General features: G+C 43.3%; 2 protein-coding genes across 2 annotated transcripts; both read left to right on the top strand.

The window, feature by feature from the left end:
* The first annotated feature begins 2,876 nt into the window (after nucleotides 1-2,876).
* LOC134290312 (gustatory receptor for sugar taste 61a-like) lies at nucleotides 2,877-3,522 on the top strand. Its single transcript, XM_062857419.1, has one exon. The coding sequence runs from the start codon at nucleotides 3,277-3,279 to the stop codon at nucleotides 3,520-3,522; it is 246 nt and encodes an 81-aa protein (XP_062713403.1). The 5' UTR covers nucleotides 2,877-3,276.
* A 74-nt stretch (nucleotides 3,523-3,596) lies between these two features.
* On the top strand, nucleotides 3,597-15,199 carry LOC109400822 (gustatory receptor for sugar taste 64a-like). Its single transcript, XM_029862854.2, has 5 exons — nucleotides 3,597-3,760; nucleotides 13,543-13,829; nucleotides 13,893-14,055; nucleotides 14,540-14,629; nucleotides 14,825-15,199. The coding sequence occupies exons 1-5, from the start codon at nucleotides 3,713-3,715 to the stop codon at nucleotides 14,942-14,944; spliced, it is 708 nt and encodes a 235-aa protein (XP_029718714.2). The 5' UTR covers nucleotides 3,597-3,712; the 3' UTR covers nucleotides 14,945-15,199.
* The last annotated feature ends 5,295 nt before the right edge of the window (nucleotides 15,200-20,494 follow it).

Raw genomic sequence — 20,494 nt, 5'->3', positions numbered from 1 at the left:
TGGAAGGTTCCTGGACAGTGAAGAGAATTGTCAGACAAAAGAGGCACAAAACAAGAAACAAAGAAGAGGCGGCGATTACTCTTTATCCCAACTGGTAACAGATAATGACATGATCTCGAATTTTTTTTTGTTGCAGACAAAACGGAAGCTGAATTTGTTGCGTACTTTTCAACTCGTGAATAATCAATTATTACTAATCCAAAATCGAAACTTTTTGATGATACATCTTCAGCACCGTTGCAGTGTTTACCGACTCGAAGTTACCGCTCGAAAATCACGATGCAAGGCTTAAAAATCTCTAAACTCGTGGTGCACGATCTTTGTCCTATTTTGTTCAAGTTGGGACAAACATATGTCGCATTGGGTAGAATGTCGCAACAAATTCAGCTTGCGACATTGTCATTATTGTTGCGCGATGGTTGAATTTTGATTCACTGTTCCTGGATATCTCAGGGGTAGGGGGTTCACACTTATGAAAAACATAAATTTCGAAAAAAAAAATGTCAAGTCTTACTTCCTGAATCAGTTGTTTTGGACTACCAGAAGCTACGTTCAAAATTTATGCGGAATCGAATAGGCCTAAAACGGCGCTCCAACAGCTTGAAGCTTGTATGGGAAAATGTGGCAAAATGTATGCAGAAATCTCAAGTTTTCGATTTTTGTCACTAGGTGGCACTGCACAGTGGTCCACGAACGAGATTTACGAGGAAAGATGCATTCAGCACCTTCAAATGAGTTTTTAGACAATATGGTCTTCTACAAAGTTGTTCCTAAAAATAAGGCCCTCTTTCCTCTTTTCAATATACATGAAAATTAGGGTGGTCCATTTTCAAAGAAATTGGAAACCAAACTTTTTAATTGCAAGAATAACTATATACTTTCTTCGGGAAAATTGTGAGACAGTTTTTATGTAGCTTTAAAATTGACCGATATAGAGATATTTTTCTGAAAAAGCTTAGGGTGGTTCAAGAAAAATCGGTTTGCTGGCATTAACTTTTTCAGTTTCGATTTTTCATCAAAATCGCCCAAGAAACACTTAGAGAGCATTTGAAGACGCGTCGTTTCGTGTGCTGAGATGGTCGTTTTCTCTTTTGGCTCAATAGTTGCAGGTGTTTTCCTTAAAAAAAATCATAGTTTTTCAAAAAGATGATATGACGGGTTGGGACAAACATAAAAAATATCTTTTGCCCGCATTCAAAAGAAGAAGTGTTGTTATAAAACCTTAAAAAAAGAGGGATGTTATGAATTTTCCTTGAGAGATTACTAAGGCATTTTTCAGTATTTTGCTGGATGATTCGTATCTAACGCAATTACACTTTGTTCATTGGAACTTTTCAGGCATTGCTCAAAAAATTCCTAAAATATTTTTTTTAAGAATTCATTTCGATTATCCATTTAAAATTCATGCTCACTACCATTTTTTCCACGAATGCAGCAGCTTTTGGCATGCTTCTCTAAAGCTTAAACATATTTTTTCAATCTTTATTAGTATCCCAATCAATTTTTACATTCATCAACTTAAGCTAGGTGTTCTGTGGTTTGTTACACACTATCATCCTAATTTGGTAAAATAAATTTAAGCTATTATCAATATTTATAATGGAAATGTTATTCCAGCAAAAAGTCAATGATTCCTATGAAAACTCAGTGATGCACCATATCACCAACGGATTAGAATTCCTATTCTAAATAAAATAGCAATACAATTTCTGCCAGTGTATACGTTTTCCACATAGCCCCATAAGTTGCCATCGATCGGACAATCGTTTCTAAGATATATGCTTAGACCACTCTCAAAAGCAAGCTACAATCAAAGTGGTTAACTGATGATGCCGATTGTACTTTTCAATTATTAAATATGCTTATACAAAAATTGATTCAAATTTAAAACATTAAGAACGTCACTATCAGTGAAAATGTTTTAGGCATAAAGGGAATTTCAATGAAACTTTCTTGAATTCCAATCAAAGCTCCACATCAAAACTTGTACTGCCCACTAGGGCTTCAGACCATTCCTATCTACCATTTACAAGCATTATCACATCATTATCCCATCTACTTTAAAGTATTTATAACAGAAAATTCCTTTGTTTCTATCATTCCTTAATCTCTTCCGCATCGGTCGCTACCTTCGAACTCTTTCCCTGTTCCCTGTCCATTTTGCGCCCCGAAACGCTAGTAAATATTAATAAACACTTTTTACTGCGCTTCACGCCCAAGCTTCTGTACTGACCCGTGCCGCACTTGGCATAATTTATCGCCCTCATTGCAGGACCATCCACCAGTAAAGGTCATTAATTTGTTCGACAAAGTTTTATATCCTTCACTCTTTGGATATACCGTTGTTAGCAATGAATCTTAATGATTCCAAAGATACTGCTGAAGTACTGCTTTTTATTTCGCTACTTGAATTCAAGAGTAAAAACTACATGCAAGGGCTTAATTGTTTATTTGCGTCGACTGGCTTGTTTACCAGTTTGGTGGAAAGGCAACCTGCAGTGCAGTGGATAGATTTTCCCACACAGATAAAACCGAAATAACTTACTAGCGTGTCAGAGTTTCGATAATGTCGCGTGATTGCAACAAAACTGCTGCAACTATGAGAGTTGTTGGGATGTTATGAGCAGTTTGGCATTACTAGAAATTTTCAGATTTGTGGCGAAGTCCTAAGAATATTGCACGAATTTTGGCAAGGATTACAATAGTAAAGCATCAAAGATTTTGCGAGAAAACAGGTAAACAATCCATAAAAAATCATGTAAGGAATTACCCAAGCAAACTTTTCAATAGAAATTTGTTGCACCTCCTTGGGTATACGATGTTTCCATAGCATTTGCATCCTCTGAGTGTTCATAATACCCTTGGTTCCCCTATATTGTGTGAGCACGTGAATTAGAGAAACGAAAACAATCATGCTGATACTGCTGCAGTAGTTTCAGAATATCGTATTTGATTACACACAATGTCTAGTACAAGAAATGTTACTGAAGAAAGTAAAGCTTCTCAAGAACAACTTCGTAAAGGAAGAAGTACAAGACAGCTTCCATCAGGCTATAAGACCTTGTAAGATCCGGATGCATATCGTTCAATAAATACCAATCACCTCCAACCGCCCCCTTTCCAGACATCCTAACAGGACAAATCTTCGGAATCTTCCCCCTCTCGGGAATATTCAACGAGGACCCCAGCCGAGTCCGTTTGGTGTGGTCCTCGCTCCGGGTGATCCTCGACCTGATAGTGCTCGGAGCCGGAATTGTAAACTCCATAGCGGAATGTATGCGCCTGCAGATGGTGGGAGTCAACGCCAAGAACATCAACGGCCTGATATTCTTCATCGATGGGTGCATCATCAACGTGCTGTTCCTGCAGATGGCCACCAAGTGGAACCGCGTTGTCGTCAAGTGGGACAGTGTCGATAGAATTTTCCTCACCGAGTCGTACCGGATCGAGTCCAAGTGGACGCTAAAACGCCGGCTGTGGACTGCCACGGCGCTGCTGTTGGGATTAGCTTGCTGTAAGTAAGATAAATTGGCACTTACGCAGTTGGCTGGAAACAGCGATTAATCATATTCCGATTATGGTTTTTCTAGGTGAACATCTGCTGGCAAGTGTGAATAATTTGTACGATCAGCTGCAGGAAATTGAACATTGCGGGTGGAAAGGGAACATCACGGATAACTTTCGACATTTTTCTCTGAGGAAGTTTTCCAACATGTACTCATTCGTTCCTTACAGCACCGCTTCTGCTTTGTTCTTTATGGTAAGTATATGATTCCGAACAACTGAAACACACATAAGAATGTGATCAAAGTATGAATTTCATCGTAATGAACGTCAAACAACAAATCGTAGGCTGAGCGTAAGAGCAATTGTGCGTACTTCTTCTTAAAATATCAATTTTACTCGCATAAGAGGATAGAAAACTCACAAACGTACTTATGGCCATATGTATGCTAGAGATGGTCGTGGGTTGAGTTCGGGCTTTTTTTTTTCTTCTAAACCATAGGGGGATAATCTGCAAACAGACACCCTAACATCAAGGATAGGGTAGTGTGGGGCTGAGGCCGTCTTCTACAACAATAGTAAAAGCCAGGACTACTCTCTCCTCGTACCTACTAAACACATTCCTATTGTCGCCAAATCCTACATCTCTCCGGAAGCACCAAGAAGGTATTGCTTCAGAGAGGGGCTAGTGCATATCGCATCCTCAAGGTTAGCTGCGTAGCCTGCAGCAACGATCATCGATGACTCGCTCTGGAGATCCATCACGGTAACATGCTGGCGCTTAGCCAGTTTCCCGAGTGGTCCTCACCACTCCCTTTGTCCTCGGAAGGCGAGCAGGGTCAACCCCGCCCGCGCCAAACTGCTTGGCAGACATCAAGAACTGATGCCCACGCGCAACCCGATCTGACCTGCCCGTAAGGAAGGGTATCACTACCCTTCAGGCCCTGTCAGATGCACCTGAAGGTTGCAGACAGCAGGGTCTCACCTATCCCGACCCTTGCCGGGGACCCCTTTCCAACCGCGGGTTCGGATCCAACCCAGTAGATCGACGCCATGACAGCACCGCTACCGGGACTTCCTCTCCGCGGTCACTTAATCGCTGTAAGGGTCGATCTCGACCGCAGGGCACCGGTATGACCTACGAATCCGACTCCCAACCCCTGGACCACCTCTTGTACGGCATCTGAACTAGCCATTATCCGAGTCCACGCGCCACCTCCTCTGTAGCTCCCAGACGATATGGGTGATGACCGTTGAAACGGCGTTCCAGCCAAACTCATCCCTACACATCCTCTGGACCAAGTTGTCCGGGTTTGTGTCCTCCCCTAGGTCCTCCCCGCATGTGGCAAGCATGCGGTCACGCATTGTGCGAAAACGCGGGCACACGAACAAAACGTGTTCCGCCGTTTCCTCTAAACCATTGCACACTGGGCATTCGGGAGATTCCGCATGCCCGAAACGGTGTAGATACCGTAGGAAGCAACCATGACCTGTAAGAACCTGTGTCAGGTGGCATGTAACTTCCCCATGGCGCCTATTAATCCAACTATCTACCCTCGGTATCAACCTATGGGTCCACCTTCCTTTGGTAGAACTGTCCCACGTGCGCTGCCATTTGACCATAGAGGCCATCCTGGCAGTCCTGCGTATGCCTCTTGGGCCGCGCATTTCGAAGCACTCCATGTCCTCACTGATGAGAATGCTGATAGGCACCATACCAGTAATGACGCAGAGAGCGTCGTGTGACACGGTACGGTACGCGCTCGCAACCCTCAGGCACATAAGCCTGTAAGTACTTTTCAGCTTCCGTCGGTAGCATTTAGTACTTAGCGCGGTGCCCTACGCCGGGCCGCCATACCTAAGTATGGATGTAGCAACACTAGCCAGAAGCTTGCGCTTACTGGCGTACACCGCAGAGCTATTGGACATCATCCGGGACAGTGCCGCTGTCTGCTTTTTTTTTCGTAAACCAACTTTTTCTGTAATCTTGAGTACTCCAACTGCTCTGACCCTAATCAAATTCCATTTGAGTTACGTTACCTAAATGGAGGGAACTAAATCGATTTTACCTGAATGGAGGTTTCAGTGTATCCTCCTACTTCTCCTTAGCTTTACGTCCCTACTCTGCGGCTTCTCTTTCATCGTCCTCTTCTTCGGAGGGAATAGTATCGACTGAGGGAATCTGGCAATGATATGTTGGCGGCGTAGCAGTCTTTTCACAAATCAAAAACTAATTTGTTTCTATGTCCGACGTTTCGATATATTTAACATCTTTTTCAAGGATTAGAAACTTTAGCTTTTTTGTCAGGTGGCTCTAGTTGTTCTGTGACTACTGCTCAGCAACTAGAGCCACCTGACAAAAAAGCTAAAGTTTCTAATCCTTGAAAAAGATGTTAAATATATCGAAACGTCGGACATAGAAACAAATTAGTTTTTAATTTGTGAAAAGACTGCTACGCCGCCAACATATCATTGCCAGTCCTCTTCTTCTTCCATCTATTCACTAGAGTCCAGGGAGCGTCCCACCCCTGACCCACCCTAACCTGTGGTGGCTGAGGACCTACCCACTCTTTTCAGCTTTCCAGGATACCTAGTCGGGATTCGGTATTCAGGTATCAGAAGGCCGGCTCCAGAGGCACGTTATCCTCCATTTGGGACATTTGTGCCATCGCGATACATGTAAGCCTATTTCATCATTTACTTGAGGGACAATGGGACAAAGCATGGAATGGGATTAGGAAAGGAAAAGGTGATGAAATAGGAAGGGGTGCCCTAGAATTGGGAATGAACGCATAAGTGCAACGAGAGCTCATTGCTCATACCACAATGGGCTTAATCAGTGCCCTGAAAAGGACATTGTAAAACGCATAGGCGTAAAGAGAGCCTATAGCTCATTGGAGGTAGCTTGTAACGTCATGCGACTTTCAATATGACATTGAAAGGCACGTCATCGAAAGCATCCTCAATATTCAAGAAATCACCCAAGCAAAAACTACGTTTGAGCGAGTACTTTCTTGAAAACGTATACAACTTAGTGTAAAAGAGTCACTGTGGACATCTCAAATTGGAGGGCATGTGAGTTCACATGAATAGACATGTCAGCCAGACGAACGTCACAAATGTTATACTCGACAATGCGTTTCAAGCATTTCAAAAAGAACGAGGTAACGCTTACTGGCGTACACCGCAGAGCTATTGGACATCATCCGGGACAGTGCCGCAATAGCTGTGGAGGTTCTTTTACAGGCATAATCGACGTGGCTACCGAAGGTAAGCTTATCGTCGATCATCACGCCCAAGTGTTTGACGGAGCGCTTTGACAGGATAGTGCACTCTCCTACACTGATCTCCGTCTGCTGCTCCGACTTCCGGTTGTTAACAATCGTCACCTCTGTCTTGTGGTGAGCCAGCTCCAGTTTCCTGGATCGCATCCACGCCTCCACAACCTTGATCGAGTGGTCGGTAGTCAACTTCACCTCCTCGATCGTTTCACCGTAGACTTCGAGCGTAATGTCATCAGCAAAGCCGATGATCTCCACTCCCACCGGGAACTCTAACCTCAACACCTCGTCATACATTACATTCCATAACATCGGACCCAGGATGGAACCTTGCGGGACTTCTGAGGATATGTGAAAGCACTTTGGACCACCTCCATGTCATAAACTAAAGCTATGTTCACTTAGAATCCGGAGTCATGTCACATTTTCTAGTGGCGCTCTCAATGAACATAATCATTATTCTTTTGCAGCACTCTGATCATACACTAATCCTCTTTAAATGGTAAAAATTTCATCGATTTTCTTGCAACGAGTGAAAAGTTATTTCAGATTGAAGACAAGAGGAGGAAAAAAATCTTGCACAAACACGTTGAAAATTTAGTGTGGTCAGGTACGACAGTCGCGAAAAATGTTAATATCGTCAAAACCATTATGTATTATGTGCACAGATGTTGTTAACCATGGCATAAGGAAGTGTCTTCGGAAGAAAAAAGCTTGGGTTAATTGATAAATCTGCTTTGAATTTGAAGATTTGGCAAGATGTTCGAACTCTGGGCATGGTTTTTTCGCAACAAGATGATGATCATCGCCAGCCCCAGTCCCCAACTGTCCTACGAAAGGCGGCCAAGGGACGGAACAAGCTCTTCGATGATCCCCTCCAACTTCTCCAGAGACTGCTCTGTAGGAGTCATTACACCTCTTGTCTTAGCCATCACGATCCTACAGGCATCACCAAACGGGTAGGCCTTTTGGCTTGTCCTTATCTCAGCCTTCAGCGTGGCTTTGGCAGCGGCAAACGCCACCCGCCGTTCATTTCGCTCTTCCTCAGTTTGTGCTCGCTGCATCCACCACCTAGCCCGTAGGCAAGCGCAGCGCAGATCTTTAATCGCGTGAGTCCACCAGTAATCCGGCGGTCTCCTCCCTAAATACCTCGTCATTGAAGTATGATGTCTTCCATAAATGAGGACTTCGCCTTAGCCTAGTCGCCTCATCCTCCAACCGCTGTCTGCTGTTATTGTAGTCGATGCTGTAGCGAACCGCCGCCAGGTTATCGCTACGAGTGTCACTATCGTCTACCTTCCAGGTCGAACTATTTGCTAGGCCAGCACTACATAAAGTAACGTAGATAATCGACTCTGCTCCGTTCCGACTAGAGGTACTTTTGGTACCGATATTAGCCAGATCGACATCTAGCATAACAAGTACCTCTAGTAGGATCTGACCCCGCTGGCTCGTAAAACAGCTTCCTCATTCCACGGCCCAGGCATTGAAGTCACCCGCTATTGCCACCGGAAGAAGACCTCGTTTACTTTGGCTAGATAATAGAATAAAGATAGATCCGCGAAGCTCAATCCGTTGTATCCAAATGACCTGTCAAAACTGTATCCAAACAAGCATGACGTCAGGATTCCAACAACAATGGACCCAGTCAACCAGATCGTATAAGATGTTGCATAAGATGGTAAAGTGGAGGCGATATGCGTACATTTTACATGCACCTAAATGGAGACACGCATATGGCCTCCACTTTATCATCTTATGCTGGCGGGTACTCGATATGGGTCCGATATGATGGTGATATCTGATCCTCACTTAGAAACTGCCTGACAAAGAAGTTTATGATCTGCGTCACAGTGGTTCAGATTCAGTCGCGTTTCCTGCACTGTGATTTGTCAGCTACGGCTCTTCTGAAGGCTGGGCACTTTGTACCTCCGATTATTGGGTGCTTGCTGTTCGCGGATTTCCAGGAACAAATCGAACATGTGAGTGGACTTGTGCAGCCTTGTGGTTTGTGGCGTTCACCACCATATGACCAAAACAGCTTGACCCATGACTTATGTCCTGGTTTCAGACACCTGAAGCAAGCTTCCGGCGGATCGTGCAAGGTCAGTTGGCTTACTGTGAAGCCCATCTTGAGCTTCCCTTCTTTAACGGGCTTGTTAGCTTCCACCACAGTTAGCTATGAAAGCGAAGGCCTCCATCTGGGTACATGTCAGAACCTTTGACTATACGGGTTCTTTCGCTGCCGCAGTTGATACGAGTTTCTCGTGGTTCTGCCTGGTTGCCATAATTGACTTACGAGATCTAATAAGGGCGTGCGAAGTCCTCAAGCTAATATTAGATTTCGCGGACGCAAATTCAATTTTTGGCACAAGTCCGTCAAATACTGGGTACGTCGATTCCAAGATCCATTGGCTTGGCATCGCTCCTTATCGCCTTCTAGACCTCTGAGTACCTGAACTAATCTGTCTTGATGACGAGAACATCACCTTTGTCATGTTTGGCACCTACACCCGAACCTCCATTTAGGTAACGAGTCGGGACTGCCTGGATAGAATTTTTACCTAAATGGATTTCAATGTTGCAAAGAAGTTTGAGAAGGGTAAGTAGCTTACCGATGCAAAGAAGTGGGGGGTCAATGCTTTTAGATGTAAAGTGGGAGGGCGTTTTAGGGTGTTTCAGGAGATTTCAGAGGGCTTTTCTACCGCGTTTCAAGGCGTTTCAGGATGTTTCAGAGGTAGTTTTGGGGGGCTTCAGAGGCTTTTAGGTACATTTCACATGGATTTCATATGCGTTTTAGAGGCGCTTCAATGTGTTTCAGGAGGATTCAGAGAGGTTTTATGGGGCTTCAGAAACTATGAGGTGAGTTTCATGGGGGTTTCAGAGGCATTTCAAAGCGTTTCAATGTGTTTCAATGCGTTTCAGGGCGTTTCATGGCCATTCAGGAGGTTTAAGAGGGCCTTCAAAGGGTCGCAGGTCAATTTGACAGAGATTTTATAGGGGTTTTAGAAGCGTTTCAGGGCGTTTTAAAGCATTTCAGGGTATTTCAGGAGGTATAATGGGGCTTAAGGGAGCTTCAGAGGCTCGCAGGTGAATTTCACGGAGGTTTCATGAGGGTTTCAGAGGCATTTTAATGCGTTTCAAGGCGTTTAATAGCGTTCCTGGGCATTTCAGGAGGTTTCACTGGATTTTTAGGGGGCTTTAGAAGCTCGTAGGTGAATTTCACAGAGGTTTTAAAGGGGTTTTAGAGGCGTTTTAAAGCGTTTCAGGGCGTTTAATGTGTTCAGGATTTTTCAATTCGATTCAGGGCGTTCCAGGAGGTTTCACAGGGGTTTTAATTCTCTTGTGAGTATGAACCTTAGTCATGAAGCTCTTAGAGACAATCAACTACGTTGGTAGATCCCATGACCTATACTCAAGGAAGCTCTTGGAGATCCTCAATCTGACAGTGAACTCACCACTTTACAACACATAGCAACATGAGGCTGTGAAAACATAAATTTCATAATGCTCCAATAGATCGCTGATTAAGCTTGTAGATCATATGGCCTTAACTGCAGGGAATTCTCGGATACCGTCAAACGGGGTTACTAGCAACAGCGGTGTAACTTGCAACACGATGACATACACTAAATGTGAAGCATTTTCTAATAATAATAAAAACTAGTACGCCCTACTATTTCGGTTACAGAGATTATGTGTATCAAAGATCGATTTAGTATAAAAATTAGCTTTGTTTCTTTGTTTATGGTTTAGCTACACTGTTAAAACGGATTGCTCATTTTATGCCATAAAAACATGTATGAAAATCGTGCTTCACCTCTCCCTTATGGTAAGTGCGATAAGTCTGATGACCTTGCTTGCAGTTAGGGTACCTAATAGTAAGCTTAGCTAAACGATAAAAGTTTGATAAACTTATCGACTAAGTAATGCAAAAAATCATTATTATATTCGACAACCACTATAGGGTAACTTGCAACAGTTGAATTTGACGAAACCTTCTATTATATATCTTCATTTCACGATATACTTGACAGAAATAACTAAAATGGATCATTTATTGATTACGTACCGCGTTCATTTTCAAATAACAATTTATTTTTTACATTTTTTTGCACGTGACCTTCAAACATTGCTAGGAAATACCACATTTTGAAGTTCAATTCTTGTTTCATCATGTTAAAAGTTCAATTTTTGTTTATGAACGCTGTAAAGCAATCACCAACATCAATTCTGAACCTAGATGGAGTAAATTATTTCAGTTTAATACCCAAATTTTGAGTTTGACATTTACAAAGTAGAATAGGTGTGTTTCAATCATGTTAGTTTAGCTGAAATTGCCAAACACCACTTCAAACTGAAAACTACTTGAAGATGACTCACTCTACCTTTTCAAGAAATGACAATAATCATTGTTGACATTTTGTAATGAGTGCTAAGTCACGAGAATCATATATATTTTGCGTTTGAGGGACGTGAGACCTGTTGCTAAACGATATTCTCTCGCTTGCAATAACTATCAATCCTTTCATGAAAAATTATATGTCAATTGGTTAGTGTACATTTTTTCATGGTATGTTTTTCATGCATAACATCAAAAATTTACAATACGACTAAATACTAGAATGTTAGCTCTGTTTAATGATAGCTAACTTAGCTTCATGTGATATGTTGCAAGTTACCCCACAGATGGGGAAACTTGCAACAAGCATGTATTTCGCACCTCCTGATTAGGTGGCAACGTATTTTGGTAAACTAAGTGCTGCATAGTAATCTACTCGGGGTTATTAGCGTACACGATGCTTCACAGGATGTTTCAAATGTTTAGATTTTCAATGATATTGCTTCAAGGTTGAAAAGTGTTGCAAGTTACCCCATTTGACGGTACTCTTAAACTTTTAATCCTCATACACTCCGTAAACGCCCCTAACTCTTAATTCTGCTTTTTTTCGTAAACCAACTTTATCTGTAATCTTGAGTACTCCAACTGCTCTGACCCTAATCAAATTCCATTTGAGTAACGTTACCTAAATGGAGAGATTTAAATAGATTTGACCTAAATGGATCCTACTTAACCTTTTGGAGCCGATTTTTTTCGCCGCTGTCGACGCAACCTCGCTGGTGTCGAACACGTTTGTTATGCTCGGTTTCATCGCCGGGGTCATATATGACCCCTCCGGCTCCAAAGGGTTAAATGGAGGTTTCAGTGTATCCTCCTACTTCTCCTTAGCTTTAGGCCCCTACTCTGCGGCTTCTCTTTCATTGTCCTCTTCTTCTTCCATCTATTCACTAGAACTAGAGTCCAGAAAGCATCCCACCCCTGACCCGCCCTAACCAGGAGTGGTTGAGGATCTACGTAAGGTGTCTCACTCTTTCCAGCTTTCCAGGATACCTACACTGAACGGCGGCTTGTGGTGAAAATTACTATTCTGAGGGTCAATTTATTGTGGATATAGCACCAAATTGGTGTCGGAAGTAACTTCATTGACTTCCGCTGCCCTTCCTATGCGTTAAACATAACGTCGGAAGTAGTGCGCTGTATAGTAAATCTGATGTTCTATACAGCGCACTACTTCCGACGTTATGTTTAACGCATAGGAAAGGCAGCGGAAGTCAATGAAGTTACTTCCGACATCAATTTAGTGCTAAATCCACAATAAATACACAACGCCACTAAATTTGTGCAGACTGATTTTCGTTTCAATTCAACAGAATTATGTTTTCAATTTTACCATGGACTCGATTTTCAATTAAAAAAAGTTTCTGTTGGCAACCGGATTCGAACCAAGAACCTTGACATCATCAGGCTCGCACGCTACCACTCGGCTATCGAACCGGTTGATGTGAGAAGAATCAAAACGCACACAAGAAGCGTTGGTGGGTCGATGATCATGTTTTGCCATGGTAAATTTAAAAACATTTTTATGCTTGTCATTACTGAAAGCCGCCTTTCAGTGTAGTCGGGATTCGACTTGCCGGCGTTACAGCCCTTCACACTCGGGATTAACAACCTCCTGACCTTGCGAGTGCCACCTGGTAGCTCATCACTTGATGAGCTGCCTAGCACGATTCTGCGATTGCCTGTCGAAAGCAATCGTGTCCAGCGTTCCCTTCGGGTTACCTGCGAATACAAATGCCTTCGTTTGAGTAGACGTCAACGCCTGCAACTTCACGAGCTTTACCGCTATCGCTGTGCCTATGAATGTATCATGATCCTGGTTGGCCGTCAGCATCGAATTACAAAGTCGTTTTACACCTTGAATTGGGGTTACCCAGTTTGGAGGACTTTAACCCCTGAGCAGGTGATTCGTAGAGCTATTCTAGTCTGGTAACTACACAGCAAATTTTTTTGTGCTTTGAGAAGATTCTCCAGTAGCTCCAAAAATAAGTAGTTTCATATATACCATAATCACGTAACTTTCTCCAGTCCGCCGTTCGGCTAGTTTGTCAACAACTAAGTAGAGTCAAAATTGGTAAACGACAATAATTGAAGTTATTGCTGTGCGAAAAGTAACACCTTCTTGGCTGTTGTAAGTCGAGCAGAAGCCCAAACCACCGCATCGCGTGCGAGCGTACCGCGTATACCATCCGTCAAAGCAATTCACACATTGCAGATTTCATGTGGGCTGTAAACAAATTACACAATTTGGAGGTCAAGCCATGGTAAACGAATTTTAGCCCCAATTAACGGGAAGCGCGTCATCTCATTGATGGAATATTTAAATTTTGTATTATTTAATCTCCTCCCACTCCACAGTACGTATCGTTTGCCCTGACGCTGTACTGGAACTATTTGGATGTGTTCATCATACTGATAAGCATTGCCATCGCCACCCGGTTTGACCAAATCAACACCCACCTGCGGACGTTGGCCGGCGGAGGTGTACTGATCCCGAACGAGCCCTTCTGGATCCGGGTCCGGACGCATTATGTCTCCCTTTGCGAGCTGCTGGACGAAGTGGACCGGGCCATCGCCTGGATTGTGCTCATATCGTGCGCCACCAATTTGTATTTTATATGTCTGCAAATACTGAACGTGTCGCAGTAAGTTTATAATTAGCTGATGGCGGTGGAACGGAATGGTTCTAACAGTTGGTTGCCCTACAGGAAGCTGCGCTATCCAATGAACGACGTCTACTACTGGTTTTCGTTGCTGTTTCTGATTGGACGAACCGCGACGCTGTTCCTGTGCGCTGCCCACATCCACGAGGCTGCCAAAAGGCCGCTCGATATCGTAGCGAAAATTCCTAACAATGGATGGAGCGTTGAGGTATTGTAACCCGAACATAACTGATTGTATTGCAACCATGTGACACGTTTCGAAGGGTGATATCAATCAATGAACTGATCCAACGGGTTTTCTTGGCATTTTTGTTTTAGAATAATACTCAATCAAGTTAATTTCATTTGTATGAGAATGTTCAAATGAGTCTTTATCTCCTTTAGAAATCAAATTGAGTCATCTGAACAATTACATTAAATTTAAAAATGGGCTTTTCTTGTCAGTGGAGCTTGTAGAGACCTACTTTCGGACTCCCAACAAATGAATTTAACACACCTAAAGTAGCACAACACATTCCTTAGCAAATCGTCTTCCCAGAATCAGCGTTGGAATTTCGATCAGAGAGAATCATCTGTCCTTCCCAGAAGATTGAAGCAACAATCGCTTCAAAACCCCCGTTCCATCACGAAAACCCTCCTAAACCCATCCTAATCGTAACAGCACAATTGCTCTTTCTTTCCTATCGTTTCAGTTGGACCGATTTTCATCGCAGTTGAAAAGCGAAACGATTGCACTTTCCGGTATGGGCTTCTTCCACATCACCCGGCAGCTACTTTTCTCGGTAACGAATTTTCCTAAACGCGCCCATTCCATTCATCTCCAATCTCAAACATCACCATTTTGCCAAAAAATGCGAAAAAATCCTCATCCATAGAAGTGTGTCAAACTGAAACCGATTTTCCGCCTCGAACCTTTTTCCTTCTGTTTTCTCCTTCCATACACGCACTTCCGGAACGGTGGGGGCCAACCGCATCAGATGGCCGGCACAATCGTAACGTACGAGCTGGTGATGCTCAAATTCGACAAGGAATCCGAAGGCAAGGGCTACATTCGACCGTGTTCGTTTTTCGATATCGAGAAAAAGTGGCTCACATGATTCGTCGTTGGAGGGGGTGCTGTGATGGTGAAGGTCAACCGGCAAACGACGACGAAGACGACGCATTCCGCAAAACTCATCAAATCGATGATGATAACTTTTCTGGAACAGGGTTAGAGGCAAAATGGTGCGTGAGCAATCGAAACTGGTTGTGTGGTAGAGATTATGTTTACGTTGCACAGTGGTTCAATATATTGAAACGCGAAATGAAGCATTCCATGCTGGTAATCTCAACTGAAAAACAAAAAAAAAAATTAAAAATTATAGCTCCACAGTAGAATAGTTTAGTTATGCACAAACACAAGTAGATTATAGTTTACGAAAATAAAGGCAACAAGGTTCATTTAGTTTGTCATTTCTTTGCGAGAAAGAACTATTTTTTCCTTTTTTTTTTTTGTTTTTATTAATGTGTATTTTAACTTAAATGCTAATTCTACACTAAGAAAGAACTACTTTAATTAAGGCGATTTATTTAATAATTAACACTTTACAAATAGTGGATACCAGAGTGTACTGAAAGGCTATGTTCACTAAAAAGAATTTTTGATGTAAGGCTTTGAGGGTCACATAAACCAACCAACTCAGTTCAACGAATAGAGATGGTCTGTATGTCTGTATGTGTGTATTTGTTTTCTTTCTTCTCTAAGCAATGGGGAGATAATCTGCTTAACAGACATCGGAACGGCCCAGGACCAGGTAGTGTGGGGTTGGGGATTGTCTTCCATAGGCAAAGTAGAAGACAGGACTACATCCCGACCCACTAAATACATTCCCATTGTCGCCAAACCCTTCGTCTCTCCGGGACCAGCGAGGCACTGCTTCGGAGAGAGTGAGCTACGTAGCCTCCCTCAAGGTGAGCTACGTAGCCATGCAGCGACGAACATCAATTACACGCTCTTTGGGGAGTCCACCAAAGTAAAGTGCTGACGCTTTGTGAGCTTCCTGGGTGGTCTTACCACTCCCTTTGTCCCGGAAGGCGAACAGGGTCGCCACTACAACAAGTACCAAGAAATGATACCGCGTGCACAACGATTTGACCTTCTAGTAAGCCAGTACACAGAAGGACGTGCCGACACTGCCGACATGAGGCCTCCACCTGCCCCGACTTTGCCGAGGACCCCTTTCCAATCGCGGACTTGGATTCAACCCAGTAGACCGACGCCACGACTGCAACGCTACCAGGATGTTCTCCAGGCGACGATCGGCACAAACCGGTCCTTCGGGAGAACCTGCAGGGCCAAAACGAAGTTGATATGGCGCCTGTTGACCCAATTATCTACCCTTGGAATCAACCTGGGGGTCCACCTTCCTTTGGTTGAACAGTGGAGGCCATCCTGACAGTCCTACGTATGCCTCTTGTGCTACGCATTTCGAAGTACTCCTAGATCCTCGCTGATAAGGATACCGATTGGCACCGTACCGTACCAGTGATGACGCAGAGCGCATCGTGTGACATGGTACGATGCGCGCTCGCAACCCTCAGGCACATCAGCCTATAAGTACTTTCCAGCGTACCACGGGCGCCATAGCTAAGTATGGACGAGGCGACACTAGCCAAAAGCTTGCGCTTGCTGGCATACACCGCAGAGCTATTGGACATCATCCCGGACAGTGCCACTATAACTGTGGAGGCTCTTTTGCAGGCATAATCAACGTGGCTACCGAAGGTAAGCTTATCGTCGATCATCACCCCCAAGTGTTTGACGGAGCACTTCGAAGTGATAGTACAATCGCCTACACTGATCACAGCTTGCTGCTCCGATCTTCGGTTGTTCACAACCACTACCTCAGTTTTGTGGTGATTCACTCCAGTTTCCTGGATCTCATGCACTAATCCACAACCGCGATCGAGTGGGCAGTGGTCAATTCCACTTCTTCGATCGACTCACCGTAGACCTCCAACGTAATGTCGCCAGCAAAACCGACGATCTTCACTCCATTCTGGAACTCTAACCTCAACACCTCATCGTACATGACATTCCATCCCAAGTAACACAGAAAACATCTTTGCATAATTAATTTTTTAAAGATGCTTATTAAGTATAATATAAGAGACTCAGAATACATCTTGTGTTATTATCGAGCTGTAAATATGTTGGAAGATAACAAACATCACCGAAAACATCATTTTTGGTGTCACGCATGAAATACTTTTGTATAACAATTAAACAACATAATAATCTCTCATATGAAAAAAAATCATGTCGCAACTCTATTAAGTAACACTAACAAGCAATCAATGCAAAGAGTGCAATGGACTAGACCCTTCTTAGGATACTACTGGTGCCAAAACGTTATCCATTTCACAGGAATATAGACGATGATCGAGCTTCTTTCAAGAACCAGGACCTACACATATGCCGTATTTTGTTCTCTTGCAGCCAGTGATCGCGTCTTGGCCAGGCCACCTGCAATGTTCCGTTTATCATATAACCTGAGCTTATCAGATAAACTTCGTTTTCCCAAATAAGAAATCTGGGTAGCTAACGACAACATGAAACAGCAGCCTGAATATAAAACTGGCCGCTTCAGCATTTCAACGTTATAAACACAAATCATTAACTGTGTTTGTTTGCTGATCCAGGTTTTTGCCTTTCAAGCACCGCCGGAACTATTTTCAACTTACTGTTCTTGATGGTAACATACACTCGGCCTCCGCTTGGCTTGAAATCCTCCGTGACTCCGTCTTAGGGATCCGATATACTGCTTCGTAATTATAATTATCGACCACCTAAAATCCTGCAGAAACTGACGGGCCACCGCGGCCAATTGGAGATGCTTGAAGATTTTTGTTGACATTGATTTGGTACTTTGACAGCTGTTGGTCTGTTATGAATAAAGCTATAAAAAAGTTTTTTTACACGTTGTAAAGATGTACAGTAAACTAAATTATGGCTAATTTGTAGTTCTGTTGAAAATATGTTTTTTAGATGTATTACCATCGTAATTTCAACTCTGGAATTTTTGAGATATGTTTTGTGTATTTTTCTCAGATTACATTACCGATCAAAAGAATAGATACCCCAAATAAAATAAGTAGCAAATTGGAACATTTCTTTTGGTTTTTAATGAAATTATGAAACTTGCTTTTTTTAATTATAAATTTCACAATTATATTTGAGTCATAGCCAGTAGTGAGCTATAGGCACAATTATAACTTGGTTAGAAATTCAAATTGATCTCAATATTTTTGAACTACACTGTAAGCTAGATGGAATTAGCTGCCATATTGCTTTTCATGTTGATATAGAAAAATATGTCATCAAACCGCGCCATTTAATTGTTTCAACATACAATTTTCAATTCAATTCTATGGCGGCTGAATTATGGATGAGTAAAAACAACTGTTTCACCATAAATCTGAAACCGCAAGTTGAACATCTCTACTGCTATTGACTGTTGAGAATGTCATGAATAATTATAAAAATAGTTTACAATATGTCATCTTTGATCATTAAATGGCATTGATCACTTGGTACTTTGATTTATTTTTTCCGAATTGCAAGAGTATACTTCCATCATTATTTAGCCGGTTGCTACTCATATATTTTCTACTCATATTAGTTTGCAAAATAAAAGGTACCCGTAGGTTGTGTTACCTACATATAGCTTAAGTAGAACCTATACATATGATATGTTACATAAAAGTTGTGCATCAGTTATATAGCTTCGAAGTAACTTCATTTCAACTAGTGAATAAGATTGTATGTTAAAAGTACTTCACAAGTTTTTTTTTATTGACACATAACTCAATTTGAGCTAATCGGTAAATGAAAGCTGGATGGAACGCAATTATTAGTACTATAAGTGTTGTGGAAAACATCTTATAGAACCAGATAGATGTTTTATAAGCCGCCATTTTTTGCGCTGTTTTGAATTTATAAGTGTTCAATATTGCGTAAATTATGCAAGAATAATACAACAGAACTTGTACGAAACGTGTATTTTAAACTATTATATAGCTAGATGTGTTACTTGGGATAACACCGGACCCAGGAAGGAGCCTTGCGGGGCTCTTGAGCACTTCCGGCCCACCTCCATGTCATAAACTAGTACTCTATTCTGAAAGTAACTTCCGAGAGTCTTGTACAGGTATTCGGGTATCCCAGACGCAGGAGCGCTTCGGCAATAGCCGCCCAACTGGCACTATTGAACGCGTTGCTTACATCCAGAATCACTACTGCACAGTAGCGAAATCTCTTGCTCATACGCTGGAGCGCTATCTCGACGGTTTTTGGAACCGACAGGATAGCGTCTACGGTCGACCTCCCTTTTCGGAAGCCGTACTGGCTATTCGACAGACCATTTACACCCTCGGTGTGCCTCAACATTCTATTGAGGATGATCTTTTCGAGCACTTGTCGATCAACCGCCGTGTCGATCAACCATATTGGTCTATATGCCGATGGGTTTCCGGATGGTTTCTTCGCCTTTGGCAATAGAACTAGGCTCTGCCTATTCCATACTTCCGGGTAAACTCCCTCGTCCAGACAGAACATCTCGGGAGCCTCCGCAAAAGCTACTTTTAAAGCCAGGTTCGGAGCTCCGTCCGGACCTGGGGCCTTACCTACGCTAAGGGACTTTGCTATCCCTGCAAGTTCCACATCGGTGACCCTCTCCTCATCGCCAGCCCCAGTCCTCGGCTGTCCTACGAAAGCAGGCCAAGGACTAGGATCATGACTTGGAAAACGGCCCTCGATGATCACCTCCAACATCTCTGGTGATTGCTCTGTAATAGTCATTACACCTCCAGTCTTGGACATCACGATCCTGTAGGCATCACCCCACGGATTCGCATAGGCACTCTGACAGAGACTCTCGAAGCAGGCCTTTTTGCTTGCCCTTATCTCGGTCTTCAGCGCGGTTTTGCAGCGACGAACACCACCCACCGTTCGTTTCGCTCTTCCTCAGATCTTGTTCGCTGCATCCGTCGCCTAGATCGTAGGCAGACGCGGTGCAGGTCCGCTATCGCTTGAGTCCACCAGTAAGCTGGTGGTCTCCCATTTCTAGGGTGGACTCTCATGGTCGCATCGCACGCACGCGAGAGCATCGCTGCCAGCTCATCGCCGTCTAATCCAAGTAAGTTTCGCACACGACGGAGCGCTTCCCTAAATACCTCTTCATCGAAGTATGATGTCTTTCACCTATGAGGACTTGGCCTTTGCCTAGCCACCTCTTCCTCTATCAGCTGCCTGCTGTTGTTGTAGTCGATACTGTAGCGAACCGCCAGATGATCGCTGTGAGTGTAGCTATCGTCTACTCTCCAGTTCGATCTACTTGTTAGGCCAGGACTACAAAAAGTAACGTCAATAATCGACTCCGCGCCGCTCCGACTAACATTAACCAGGTCGACTTCAAGTATGACCAGTGCATGATCTGGCCCCGCTGGTTCGTGAAACGGTTTCCCCATTCCACGACCCAGGCATTAAAGTCACCCGCTATTACCACCGGCCTTCGCCCTGTTAGCATGGTCGTCATACAGTCCAGCATCTGCGTGAACTGCTTTATCGGCCACCGCGGATGCGCATAACAGCTACAGAAGAAGACCCC

The sequence above is a fragment of the Aedes albopictus genome, chromosome 3 (assembly GCF_035046485.1).
Source record: "Aedes albopictus strain Foshan chromosome 3, AalbF5, whole genome shotgun sequence".
Lineage (NCBI taxonomy): Eukaryota > Metazoa > Arthropoda > Insecta > Diptera > Culicidae > Aedes > Aedes albopictus.
This window is presented reverse-complemented; position numbering and strand designations above follow the sequence as displayed.